The sequence below is a fragment of the Lissotriton vulgaris genome, chromosome 3_2 (genome assembly GCF_964263255.1).
Source record: "Lissotriton vulgaris chromosome 3_2, aLisVul1.2, whole genome shotgun sequence".
Classification (NCBI taxonomy): domain Eukaryota; kingdom Metazoa; phylum Chordata; class Amphibia; order Caudata; family Salamandridae; genus Lissotriton; species Lissotriton vulgaris.
Genome location: NC_141690.1, coordinates 288,205,028 through 288,219,092, shown reverse-complemented (window position 1 = coordinate 288,219,092; position 14,065 = coordinate 288,205,028). Strand labels below are relative to the sequence as shown.

At 46.5% G+C, this 14,065-nt stretch overlaps 1 protein-coding gene across 3 annotated transcripts in view; it reads left to right on the top strand.

Annotated features, from left to right (window-relative positions):
• LOC147725711 (uncharacterized) overlaps window positions 1-11,290 on the top strand; it is a 69,199-nt gene extending 57,909 nt beyond the window's left edge. For 2 of the 3 annotated variants that reach the window (XM_086964398.1, XM_086964399.1), the window contains one exon: window positions 7,604-11,290. In XM_086964398.1, coding sequence (XP_086820524.1) covers window positions 7,604-9,156 — 1,553 coding nt within the window. In that variant the 3' untranslated portion in view covers window positions 9,157-11,290. The remainder of the gene's footprint in view (window positions 1-7,603) is intronic. The other variant, XR_015309803.1, reaches the window with a different exon arrangement.
• The last annotated feature ends 2,775 nt before the right edge of the window (window positions 11,291-14,065 follow it).

The following is a 14,065-nucleotide window of genomic DNA, read 5'->3' as shown; positions in this document are numbered from 1 at the left end:
TGTGGTGTCTTGGAGGAGATGAGGAAGACCACTATAGTCGCTCCCTAGAATTGCCTGTTCGGGTAGGTTGGGAACCAAACCGACTGTCAACAAGCTTCCTGGGTCGGTAGGATGTTGTACACGTACTTGTGCGGTCGGGTAACATTTGGTGTCTCCGTGGACACATTTGATGGCCACCGACCCGGTCACGGGTCCCACGGCGTGAGGTAGTTCTTGGGGACGCAAAACACTGTGGCGACACCCGGTATCTGCAAGTGCCATCATCCTTTGTCCATCGATCTGTACTGGACACCTGAAGGGTGGAGGGGTTGTTTCGGTGGTGAGACACACATAATTCCTCGTCAACCCAATCTCCATGGGTTCCTCTTTCTGAGGGCATATGCGGGCAATGTGTCCATATCCACCACAATGGTAACATTGTGGTCCTGGTGGTGGTGGTCTTGGCATGACCGGATAAGGCATCAGTGGGGCTAATTCTGGTTTTCTTTGCACCGGAGGTGGTCTTGTTGGCCGGGGATGGTTGCCCCGACCTAGGTGGGCTGGGTGTTCTTCCCTCACCCGCTGGCCTTCCTGTGCTCGATTATAGGCACTGGCTATTTCGACAGCACTGTCAAGAGTCAAACGGGCATGTTGGCGGACCCACTTCTGCGTAGCGGGATGCAGGGCAGCCAGATATTGTTCTAGGTATATCTTGGCCATTATTTCAGCCTTACTGGAGGTTGCTGGTTTGAGCCATCGGTCGGCCAAGTCTTGTATCCTGAATGACAATGCCCGGGGATTCTCTTGGGGTCCCTCCTTGGCCTGGCGGAGTCTAACCCTATAGGTTTCATCATCTATCCCCAGACGTTCCAAGATGCATTTTTTTATATCCGCATAGGGAGTCTGTCCCTGGATGTTGGCCTGCTGATAGGCTGCTTGCAGCTCCCCTGTCAGTAGGGGTCCTAGGTAATGGCCCCATCGATCCGCGGGCCAGGCAGCGGCCTGAGCGAGACGTTCGAAGTTGGTGAAGAAAAAGTCTGGATCTTCGCCAGCCACATACTTCTGCAGGACTACCGAGGGTAACGATGCCATTGGTCTCTGCTGCCCCATGACGGTGGTCAATTTTTCCAGAGCCTGGTCCTGGGCTGTGCCCTGCCCTTTCAGGACGTCGTGCAATTGGCCCCTGTCATTTTCTGCGGTCTTCAGAAACCTCTCCATCAGTTTGCCGAGGAGTTCCTGGCCCTCGGCCAGCTGTTTGACGGCGGCCTCCATGCTTCCGGGCGATCCCACTTCTGACACCACTTGTGGGGTGTGGGGGTGTGCGGGCCGGAATAACAGGCGTGGAGGCCGAATGTAGTGTGCTATGGTTAGCAAGGATTTTATTAGATACAGAGGAAGTCAAATCCTTGGGCACGGTGTCCGGGTACAATGCTTGCTGGTCCTGCTCCGGGTCCTCGAGAGGGGGTCCGATGAGGAGAACACAGGTAGGTCTTCCTCTGCCGGGCTGGGGATCTCCTTCCTGGTTGCGGGCGTTGGGGTGTCCCTCGGAGGTAAGTGAGAAAGACACAGGGCAGTTAGTTCCAAAGCACACGGAACTCAGATGACTGTCACCGGCACCGGGAGTGTAGGGACGGAAATAGACCGTGAGGGAGGACGATAGGGTAGGGGAAGAAGGGAAAGTATAGGGGGGGCTTCGGAATAGAGTGGTTGTCGTGAGGGGGGGGGTGGTAGGTATCATACAGTGTAGGGGGACTATATTATACAGTGCGGGTGCGCGTGATATCTGTACAAGATTTACACTATTTACACTAATTACACAGGGTGGGGAAAACACGGAGAATGGTAACAGATTACTCACGTGCCCCGCCGTAACTCTCATCCGAGTTACGGCCGCTTTCCAGCCACCTCCTGAGGATGCCACCAATCCTCGCACCACAGTTCTTCCTCTTCTCCGCTCTCTCCTCGCGTCCTCTCTCCTACAACCTCCGCCGCTGGTCCTTCGCGTCTCAACAACTCCTGCCACGAGTCCACCGCTGGAAACCACTCCACCTCTGTGTTGCCGGTCTTTATACGATCCACTCGGGTCGCTGAGGAAAGGCTTCCGGGGTCAGGCGGGGTCACTTCCGGTCCTTTAGTGGCCGTTGCACTTCCGGGGTCAATCCAGGTCGTTTCCGGTCCGCTGGGCTCCGGCGATGCTGTCGGTACCTGCAGGGAGACAGAGAGAGGTGTAGCCGGTTTTGGCTGCAGGTTAGTGTTGTCGCCCCTATGGGCGTTCCTACGGGGTCGCTGCGACCTGGAGGTAAGCTCTGCCCCTTCACAATCACTTTGCAGTCCTGCTGCATGCTACTTAGAGGGGTGCTTACAGCACAATGAACTTCAACAAGCATAAGGCGTGACAGTTTGCCATGCTGATTGTCACAGAGTTATGTGGATCATAAAGGACCTGCTGTGCAGCGATCATATATATGTTAAGAACTACCAATGTTTTAAAACTGATCGTAGATACGGTCATGCAAAGGATTTCATATGTTTGTTCCAAACTGCCATGGTCGTCGTGCAGCCTGGCATGCAATCAGGGGGTTCATTAAGTGACACCTCAATCTGGGGTATAGAGGTGTTGCAGAATTTCACCTAATTCAGTCACGCAAGGTACGTGGATGAAGGTATATTGTGAATTATTTCACAAATTATCCAGCTTTACGGAAGAATTTGGTCTGTCGCGCCGGGATGCCCCCGGGTAAGCTGAGCGCGCTACAAGTTTCATATAATAATAATAATAATAATAATAATTAGTAGTAATAAAATGTATTCTCGTAACGACGTAACCATTTCTCATTTTGTTTGGCAACTGCCAACCCCTCTGGTCCTGACTTTTTTATTCATCTATGGTGCCACTCATCAAGTGACTCTTGGCAGGAATTTCAACATGATCCTTCTTAGTGGCCTGGTGGGTTAGAGGATCTTAGTGGGACCGAAGCAAATGTTGCATAATGTTCGCCAGTACTGATGTAGGGCAGTTTTGCAGCTATCGTGCCAAGCCATATTTAGTGGGTCTGGTCTTTCCATTTCTGGAAAGAGTCAGGCCTTCACCATCCTACTGAGTTTCAGGTGGCTGTGGCTTTTATCCTTGCCCAAAACATGTTTCAGGGTTTTGACAATTACACTGATAAAGTGATGCCACTTAATGCCTTCTTTGGAATGTAATGTAAATGTAATTTTTACTGGTAAAGTGCACTGATACCCCATCTGGGGTGTCCTGGCGCTGTAACGCATACCGCTGTGGAACTCTTCCTGGCTTTTCCCTGCAAAATGTCCACTCCTGGGCACCCCCAAGGTGAAGCCAGGCATCTCTGCGCTGTTGGGGCCGTTGTGGAGATTAAGCAAGCTATTGCCCAGAGTCGCAGAGTGGGACCCATGATTAGAATAGGCACCGAGGCGAGAATTATCAGGTCCAAGAAAATTAAGCCCAAGACCCGCCGAGGCGGGAATTGAACCCTGGCCCTGGGCCAGCCTTCTGCATCAGGGTCTGCCGCTCTAACCATTGAGCCACACTTCTCCACTTGGAAGGCAGTGATATTAGCTGTGGTGCCACTCTTGGCTGCAGTGTCCTTTTCTGCAAATCTCTGAGTTTTCCTCCTAGAAATATTGTAGCCTTGACATTTTGACCGGATCTGAATCCAGAGTTTCTTCGGCATAGGTGTTCTGGCAACAGGGAGCCATGGAAGGGCTTTAAAGGCAAGCGGTGTGTGATCCCATTGATGGGGTGAAGACGTTCTCTTGCTGCTGCATTCTTATTTTTTGTAGCCATATCATAACTGATGGAGAGGCTCCTTTGTCTCGTTCTTTTGCTTAATCCAGTCGTAATCTAACGATGGGCGTATTTACTTGATCTCTGATCTGCTTTACAAATCTGGGCTGATACCTCGTATCGTCCACATAGTGTGAAATGCACTCTGTGTCACTTGGGTAACTTGAGAGCCTTTGGAGGGGATGGAGTCTGTCAACTGCTAAATGTTACACTTCTCATTACGTTGTCGGAAGGATCCCAGGACCCTGGGGCCAGTTTCTCAAAGGATCACAGCTTTGACAGGTTCCACATTTTAGAATCTCTGGATTGGCTGCAGTGCTCTTAAAGTGGTTTGCTAGCACTCAGTGTAGTTACTGGAGGCCAATCGCCTTGTCTTGAGCTGTAGATAGCTTGTAGTATCAGGCCTCGAGGCACACCTGCCTTCATGCTGTGGGAAGTGACTGGCGGCACAGAGATTATGCTTCATCAGTCAGTAAAGTGGGAGTCTGTCTAGTCCAAGATGCTTCCTTTGATGGTGATTCTTCCTACTTGGTGTGGTAGAGAGTGGTGATACTCTGCCAAATGCAGACGGTGGGTCTAAGAACAGTTATGCTGGTGCACCATTCACAGTGGTTTTTAGATGGTGACAAATAGAGATCAGGGCAGATTTTGTGTTTTTCTCAAGCTTAAGCCTGTTTGTTATCATGATGGTTTATTGTTTTTGAGGAGGATGTTGATGCAGGCTCCTCTTTCTAGCAGGTTTCGAATGAAAGAGCCATTTGATATTGGCCTTTAGTTATTTGGGTCCGCTTGTGTCATGGCTGTTTTTGGGTCGAAGCCTACTGACTGCACATGCGTTGCCTGTCGAGACCTAATGAGGCTCATCAAGAACATACGGGGGCTTGGAACCTGCCCATTGCTTACCATTGGTTGGCGTTACTCGTCCCACCCATTTTGTCAGTGTTTTATTCGTGTCAGAGTTTTTCAATATTGTGTTTGTCTCTGCCATGGAGCATTGCCTCTTTACATATCTTTTAAATGGATATTTTTGCATTTTCCACTGTTTGCTTTTCAAGAACTTCTTTTTTTGTGTTAAACACTACATGAGTGTGTGTGTTTTCGTGCTGTCTTCTTGTACTTCTTTCCCTCTGTACTGTGTAGCTCTCCCACATGTCTGCTTCTCCCCTCCACCTCTTTGTTCCTCTTACCCATGTCCTTCTCCCAATTGCATCCGAGCGCTTACCCCACCTATGCCCTCCTTCATTCTCACCTGTTGCTGCCCCCCACCCCCATCCTCCCTGTGTTGCTTCTGTCATCCCCACCCTCTCTGTGTTACAGCTGTGATCCCCACCCTCCTCTTGTTGCTTCCATGCTCCTCCCAACTCACCTGCCAGGCAATGCGTCTGCTCCCCCACCCACTTAAAAAAACGCTTATCTTTTTAGTTACCGATCCAGTCGGATCAGAAACTAAAAACAAACAAAAAAGTGCCTGAGTCATTTTGTAGGTGCGTGCATGTGGCTGCATTCGCCTACAAAATGATGCGGATGCTTTAGAGATGCTGTGCGGTGTGGCTATAAGCAACTGGCAAAGCCATTAGCTGTCAAAAGCAAGACCTATTTTATTTGCCAATGCTTCTTCTTTATTAGTGTAAATACGTGAGAGAACTTGAGCTTTGCTGTAAACGTCGCTATAGTTAAGGAATTGAGCATAATGTTAATTGTAAATATTGCAACTGATTACAATTGAATTTTGTTGGAGATTTTGTTGCTTGCATCGATCCGATGGTGAGCCTCATACTGGGCTGGAAATGAAAATTGCTTGAAAGATGTACGTGTATTTGTTTTTGGGGTGGTTTAGTTTTAGATCTTCTCTTGCCTTGGGTTCAGACTGAGGGCTTGATGGTTTGCAGAGACAGGATTGCAGTGTTTGAGCATCGGCAGTAATGCATTCAGACATGAAGTTCCTGAATGTCTTGTAATTTGGAAGTTGTGACGTTTCAGAATTGCAGAGCTCTGAATATTTTGTGGAAGTCTTTGGTGAGATTTCTGGCCCTTGAGATCCTGACTGAGTAGCTACCCTTTCAGATTTTTTTCTTCTTATGGTGGATATGTCACTCTTGCTGAGTTTTTGGATGCATGATTTGTCCAGTGGGTTTCTCAATATGTTCTATTTTAAATAAGAATAAACAGAGTGTTTTATTTTTGTTCATTTCATCTTTGATCAACAGCATCTTCCATTTTCCTTTTGGTTGATGGGAAGTTATGAGGGGGATCAGTTATATTTCTGTATTTCAGGGTCCATCAACTCCATTTCTTTTACGTTTTGTTTTTCCGTAATCGTCCTATAGTGGAGGGTGGTTTGTGAGGTGATGTCATCTGAGCGGTATGAGAAAGTGATCCCTCCAGGACATGAGGTCATTTATTTAGATCATAATTGTTTCAGTATCTAGCCACATGTGTAGGATATTCCTGAACATATCTCAACCCCTATAATATACTGAATTAAAAAAAAAAGGAACCTTTGATATTTTTGATGGCATTTATCAAATAGTGTATGTTGAATTTTCAATTAAAAAAATTGCTGAAATCCCTTACAGCCTTAAAGTTTACATGATTTACGTACACAGAAAACCTGTGAAACACAGGTAACTTCTGTGCACCTTTCCTAAACCTGTACACAAGCTTTGTCTCAATATCATCAAAAGGCTTTCAAATCTTTGGTTAACCCAAAAATATTATACAGGCTTTTATGTGCACTGCAGGCTACATACCGTATGCATCTGATGCTCCTCTTTAAAGGAGAGAATCGACACAAACCGGTTGCAGCAGTATGTGGCCTTTTGCAAATCTTGTTATAATCACTTAGACGTTGTGAATAAAATTCCATGTGTCTTATAAAAAAGCCATATACAAGCAGGTACTCATGTGCCCCACAACTGAGTTTTCATTGGAGGCCAGGGGAACCAGCAAATATTAACAATAAAAATGACATTGTTATGTTGCCCATCATTCTGAACTTTTATGTTTCAAACACTGTAAATAGCAAGTGTTAGTGTCGCCCTCTTTAATGGTCCTTAATGTGTAAACTCAGAAGAATGGCTTCTTGGGATTTCGACTCATTGCCAGCAGACGGCGTGCCCTTAGAAATACACACAGCTACACTCCTCCTCCACCTCCAGTCAGCTAGTGCGGTTGCGAAAGCAATGTTTGCATTGATAGGACAATACAATTATAGCTGTTTATCTTGGTTGTTCCAGAATACTAATTTAATAAGCAGACATCTGACACAGCCAAAATGAAGTGACTTGCAAAAGAACAGCTCTGCGCTGCCCACAACATGTGTTTTGTTAAATAAAATGTTCAAATAAACCACTGCAGAAGAGGTTACAGTGAATGATGCCATACTTACATTCCTTGTAGACTTCGCCAAAAAAAACACTAAATATTGACTCTGGTATGACATAACTCTCTATCCTGCTTAAATATGTTGTCTGCCCCAGACCATTGTATCTGGCTCACTTTGAGTGGACCCGCTTTGTCCATTGAGTAAAACACAGAGCTCAGTAATGGATACATTAGTCCATGGATCAACTAGATCCAATTTGTGAGACGGTGATAGTAAGTCAAGAGAAATGCTACTTAACCTACCTCTGTTCATGAATGCTTCAAATCAATATTAAAGATGCAAATATAACTGAATGTATTGCAGAGTAATTTTTTAGTCTAATTTATGGTTAACATGAACATTTTTGCCATTCTCTCTTTCGGATCGCTTCTAAATCTTTTTATTTCTTCAGCAAATTATCACATAATTGTATTCATTTTTTCATTCACCAGGTGACGAAGTGGAGATGGAGAAAATGGAGGAGAAAGAACCCTATGCATGCACAGAATGTGAAAAAACATTTTGTTATAAGACAAGCCTCCAGCGTCACCAGAAAATTCACACAGGTCCAATTCCTTTAACATGTAGCAAGTGTGGAGAGAGTTTTATGCTTCGAGCACATCTGATACAACATAAGAAGAGCCACACACCTGAACCCTCCTTTACATGCACGCAGTGTGACAAGAGTTTTAAGCTTAGGGGAAACCTTATAACTCATCAGAAAATCCACACGGGAGAGAAACCTTTCACCTGCAATCTGTGTGGTAAGAGCTTTACTCAGAAAGGTAATCTTTTGACACACCAAAAAGTTCACACAGGAGAGAAGCGATTTACCTGCACTGAGTGTGGGAAAACCTTTACTAAAAAAATACATCTTCAGAGCCACATGGAAAAACACTCAAAAGAGCCAACTTTTGCATGCATTGAGTGTGGTGAGAACTTTACATCTCAAACAAGAGTTCAGCAGCATCAGAAGATACACCGCACTGGGTCACTTTTTACATGTGCCGAATGTGGAAAGGGTTTTACTCTGAGAAAGCAATTTTCACAGCATCAGAAAACCCATACAGCAGTGCCATCCTTTGCTTGCAGCGAGTGTGGCAAAACCTTTAGTCTTAAGGGAAATCTTTTAACTCATCAGAAAATCCACTCAGGAGAGAGACCGTTTGCATGCACTGTGTGTGCCAAGACGTTTATCCAAAAAGGAAATCTTGAATATCATCTGACATGCCATAGAGGTGAGAAATCATTTAGCTGCTCCGTGTGTGGGAAGAACTTTCGTAAAAAGATAAGTCTTCGATACCATGAGAAAGTCCACACAGGAGAGGAGGTCTTTTCATGCACTGACTGTGGAAAAAACTTCACCTCTCAGGCAGGCTTCTTACAGCACCAGAAATTCCACACAGGAGAGGGTCTTCTGACATGTTCGGAGTGTGGTAAGAGTTTTGTTAGCAAGTCAAGACTTGAAGTCCACCAGAGAAGCCATACGGGAGACAGGCCGTTTTCATGCACTGAATGTGATAAAAGCTTCACCATTAAGGGAAATCTCATGTATCACCAGAGAATTCACACCGGAGAAAGACGCTTCTCTTGTTTGCAGTGTGAAAAAAGCTTTGTTTTGAAAGCAAATCTTATAAGTCATCAGAAGGTGCATACAGGAGAGAAGCCTTTTATTTGCACTGAGTGTGGCAAAAGATTTGCTGAGAAGAAAACACTTGTGGTGCACCAAATAATCCACACTGGAGAAAAAAGGTTTAATTGTACCGAGTGTGATAAGCGTTTTACTGAAAAGCAACATCTTGTGCTTCATCTGAAAAGACACAGAGGAGAGAGACCCTTTCTGTGTTCTGTGTGTGGGAAAACATTTGCTACCAACTCTCGTGTTGTGATACATCAGAGAATACATACCAAAGAGACTTGTTTTACATGTCCTTTTTGTGAGGAAAGCTTTTCTGCTAAGCAGCAGCTTCTGAGGCATCAGAAAACCCTACATGGGCATCACTAAAGTTTGGATAAAAGGGCACAGGGTGAAGAATATATCGCTCCAGTCTCTGCCTCATAAATTACCCCGGTCTTAATTTGGCACACAACTATATGTACATTGCAGAATATCTTGCACACTTGCCTCTCTTTCTAATGTCATTACCTATTCTCATTCATGAGTTACTAGTTCATTTTTACTACCATGCTACTCCTAACCATGCATTTCACTGTACATATTTCCATCTCTACTGCCTTATATTTACTATGCGATAACACTCTCTAAAGCTGCTTACAGATGTTGTGGTCACATTCCGTTCTGTTCACCTGCCAAGCACAGTGACAGCTACTGTCACTTTTAAAGTGAGCAAATATAGTTTGTGTCTCCAAATACTAAAAAGGGTGGGCTTTAACCACATCACTGCTCATGACGAGCTCAGCTCGTCATGAGGCACTGTGCTCATGACGAGCTCAGCTCGTCATGAGCCGCGCAACGCTCGCACGCGGGGCTAATTCCCCCGCTGGGCTGAACGTTCTTAAAAACGGGCGCTGTCCTTACGAGTTGAGCTCGTCATGAGCACAGCGCCACCGTGCTGCGTGACCAGCTCAGCTTGTCACGAGCACCGGGGCGCTGTGCTCTCCCCCTGCCCCCCAGCACAGCGGGGGCATTACCCCCGCTGTGGAGGGGTTAAGATGTTGGGCATTTACATATATAAATCACACAGCAGTAGAGGTAAAGGTCGTGGCTGAAATGTAATGGTCTTCAATTTCTTACTAAACTCTGGAAAGGTAAACTGTTAAAGAAATCTGGGAGGATTTTCCATAGCCTCGGGTCGACCACTAAAGGTTCCTAATGCCATTTTAAGTTAGTGTCAGACATCTCAGAGCTATGGGTCCCTGCTCTATCATAGAACTTGTTAGGGGAGTGTACATCGTACAGCTGCTGTACAGGTATGTGGTCCTTTACTTGACAAGTCGAAATTCAGTCCTCTAGTTTTGGCTGTTGTCCTGCAGAGGTTGTGCCTAAGCGGCTGGATGTCGTCAAGTCATGTCAGATGTCAGTTCTGCTTATTGCCATCTGAATGAGTCTGCTGTGCTTCTGAAAAAGTGCATAGACACAACAATTGGTGTAATGCACCCTATCAATATTTTGTCTTTTTGTTTTCAAGACCTTTTGATCCAATTACTTATAGTTGTATATTCTGTCCGATCACGCACCTGCATTAGGCTCCCATGCTGCAGTGACTGATGAGGATGGTGCAAAATCGCTTTCTGTGTGTCAAAGTAAAGAAGTGAGAAAGAGACCAGATGGTAAGATGACCACAGGTATTGTTCCTAATCAGCCACAAAGCTGTTAATCTTACTATAAGACAACCCAGAAGCACTTTATGGTTCTTTTTCTTTTCTTTCCCTGTGTTTATAACTGGTGGTGATGACCCTACTGGATTTTTGTTTGAAGCAGCACACTGTGGAATATTAGGAAACAATGTAGACCCTAATAAAACCTGTGTCCTGAAAAGACCTTTTCTGAAGAGAATGAAATTAAGAGTCATTCTACTTTGGAAACATCGTAACGTGATGATTAAAAGTGGTTTAAATGAAAATGTGCGTACGGTCACAGTTTTAATGATCCATTCACACGCATTAAAAGAAATCGACATAGCAGGACAATTAAAGTGCTACTGGGCGGATTCATAAAGGCCAGACCGATGGGAGGACTAACTGCATTCCGATCGTACTCATGAGGCTTTACCAAACAAAAACACACCTTAAAATGAGCACGCTGTGGCTAAACTGTACCGCACCATTAAACTCTTAAATTTTCATTATTTCAATCCTTGCGCCAAGTCCTGAGGAGGCCTGATTAGAATCGGCCAAAATGGGTCAAAGCTCCTTCCAAGAGTATTCCTGAGTGTATCAGGCGCAAAGATTCATTTCACAGAAAATTTGGACTATAAAGAGATTGTCCAGGCCTTTTGTGGCTTTTTCTGAAATATTGGAACTATCCTTGGGTGTTCTATGAAGATTTGAATTAAGTGAGGGCCCTGTCCCTTTCCGCTCCTCCCTCCCCTATATAAGCTCAAAACTAGGATTGTGCAATGACATGGAGTTGCAAATATATTTTTTCTATTTTTGTAAAATAAATTTGTAAATGTTAATTTTGTTCTCTTTATCCTCATTTTTCCAGATGAGTTAATGAATGCTCTGTGGCTATACCTTGTGATTGACATACGTATTAAGATTAAGTAAGAGATTTCACAAATGTATGCTCTGCTTTCAATAGTGAGTGCTCCCTCTATTGTTGCACCAGTAAGAAACTTCTTATCCGTCCTTACAGAGGATTCAGTACATAAGTTTATATGAATTCACTGTAAAAAATTTGAAGGTTAAACAGACGTTATAGTTGGGTGAAGATATGTCAGTAGCCGTCACCACTAGGTAGTTAAGTTAGGTCTGCTTTTCCATAGGCAGAGCGTTTTTTTTTTCACAACTGCTTTTATTAAAAGTTTAGGCAAAGCATATGTACAGTTCTCCACAATCAGGAGGACGCTGTCAACGGTATACATGTAACAGGATGTATATATAGCCTAAACTCTTAAATCACCCCCTTCCCACACCCCCATGCCCAGCTAAGTACCCCAAAAGATAAACTCCCCCCTCCCCGCTACCCACTCCTAATCCCACCCTAACCCAGTGCACGTGTTCACTTTCCACCACAGTATACAGATAAAGCACAGTAGGCATCAAGTACCCTCCGAGGCCCCGAGGTCTCCATCGGCAGATTGTACATCCTCCAAATCAACTGGGAGCTCCAAGGTCAACCCCCTGTAGTCCGCCCATCGCTTCTAAATCTTGTAGTGTTTCCTGGGGCATCCCCTGGCCTCAAACACAGGCAATTCTAGCCCCATAAGGAAGTCTAAGCCCGCTTTCCAGGCGTTAAGTGGGGGGGGCACGGTCGCTCTTCCAAGCTCTCGCCAGATCTCGTTTGGCCACGACCAGGCCCAGCAGCAGAAGGTGGCGCTTGTAGATGTTTCCACCTACATTCTCTAGGACATGAAGGAGACCCAGCCTGGGTGTGCGAGGAAGGTCCCACCCCAGCACCTCTGACAAACAATTCCACACCCCATTCCAGAATCGGGTCAGACCCACACAGGACCACACAGTATGCAAAAGCGTGCCTCTCTCAGTGCCACAGCGCAGGCATTCCGGGGCAGCAATGAGGCCAGCCCTCCACAGTCTCTCCCTAGTGTAATAAGGCCCTATGTAGGTATTTGAACTGTATGAACCGGAGTCGCACAGCTATGGCAGCCCCCCGGGGTGACTCAAGGGCCTCCCTCCAGTCATCCTCATCCAAAGGGCCAACATCCGTTTCCCAGGAGGCCTTCAACGACAGTAGAGAAGAGGAGCAGTGCGTGACAAGTGTTTGGTATATTTTGGATACTTTCTTATCCCCCAGATCTCCCATGAAGAGCTTGGCCTCCACAGGGCTAAATTCGGGAAGCTGGTCCCACCTCACCAGACTCGGTGCAAGTGCATGACGGAATTGTAAATATTTGAAGAATTGGGTCTTGGGCATGTTTTTTTTTTTTTTAAATATGTTTTTATTGCAGAATTCGAAACCATTGCATACAATTGCTCAACCAGTACACCCATGGTGCCTCCCCACATCAATCATAAGAGCTTAGATCATACACAGCCATTCAGCCCGCATCCCGGAGGCCGGGCGGCACAGTGTCCCAGTTATTAGCAAGACATCATGGTGAGCGTCCCTGAGGGACAATGGTCGAAATCGCTTTACGTATCTGCATTTTACCCCCCCCAACCCCTAACCTATCCCCAACATCAGCCATCCTAGTCCACCAGTTCAGTGCTACGGAGCCGCTGCAGTCCCGTTCCCCGTTCCCTATGAGGGCCTCGTCACATCTGTCTCATGCTCCCCTGCTGCCCCCCGCTATCCACCCACTCTCCACAGACCCAGTGAGCAGTCCCAATCCAGAATCGTTGCCGTATCCAATCTGCCTCCCGGCTCCTAGCCCACCCCTCAACAACCCCTAAACAACCCCTAGTCCCACCCCGCCTGCAACCGCTAATGGTGTGTGCCATGTTCCTGACTATTGCTTGGGTCTCACTACAGATCCGCTGATACCTCCGTGCCCGTAAGCCTCGCGGTGTCCTTGAGTCCTATCCATTCAGTCCTCATCCTCCACCAATGAATCACGCAAGGCCTGCACTATCAATTCCCATGCACGCGCCGATTCCAAGGTCTTTTCATTATCAAGCTTGACAGCCTGCCTCATTCGGAGCACACTCTCTCACTCGGACCACCTCAACAAGTCATTCGTCCACCTCCTCACAGACGGTCCCTCCCTGGACTTCCAGTGCCAAGTAATCTCTCGCTGCGCCAGTAAGAGCCCTAGGTCAATAAACTTGCTTGTCACCTTAGTGTGTTTGGTGTGTGGGAACCAGAGCAACAAACACGCCGCCATATCAAACTCCACCTCCCTATCGGTCACTGCATTGAGGAGTTCCCCTACCTCCGCCCAGTAAGCGTCTAGTTTCGGGCATCCCCAGAGCAGGTGATCCATATCTGCCTCTGGCGCCAAACACCTCGGGCATCGCGCTTCCTGCACCTGGAAGTACCGTTTGATCTTCTCCGGAGTCAAGTAGGCCCTATGTAATACAAAGAAGTGCACCTGCTGGAAGCGCGCGTTCCTCGTGCCCTTCCACGTGCGCCTAAGAATATAGCTCCACACCGTGTCCAGAATGGGCCTACCTACGCTCGCCTCCCATTTCGCTTTCAGCTCCAGGAGCGGCTCTAGCCCCTCATGCAGCATCCTATTATGTAGGCAGGTCACCGCCTTAAAGGTGCCAGCGGCCATCACTACGTACTGGCATGCCATAGTCGTGTCTGGTTCAATGAGCCCCCCTTTCCA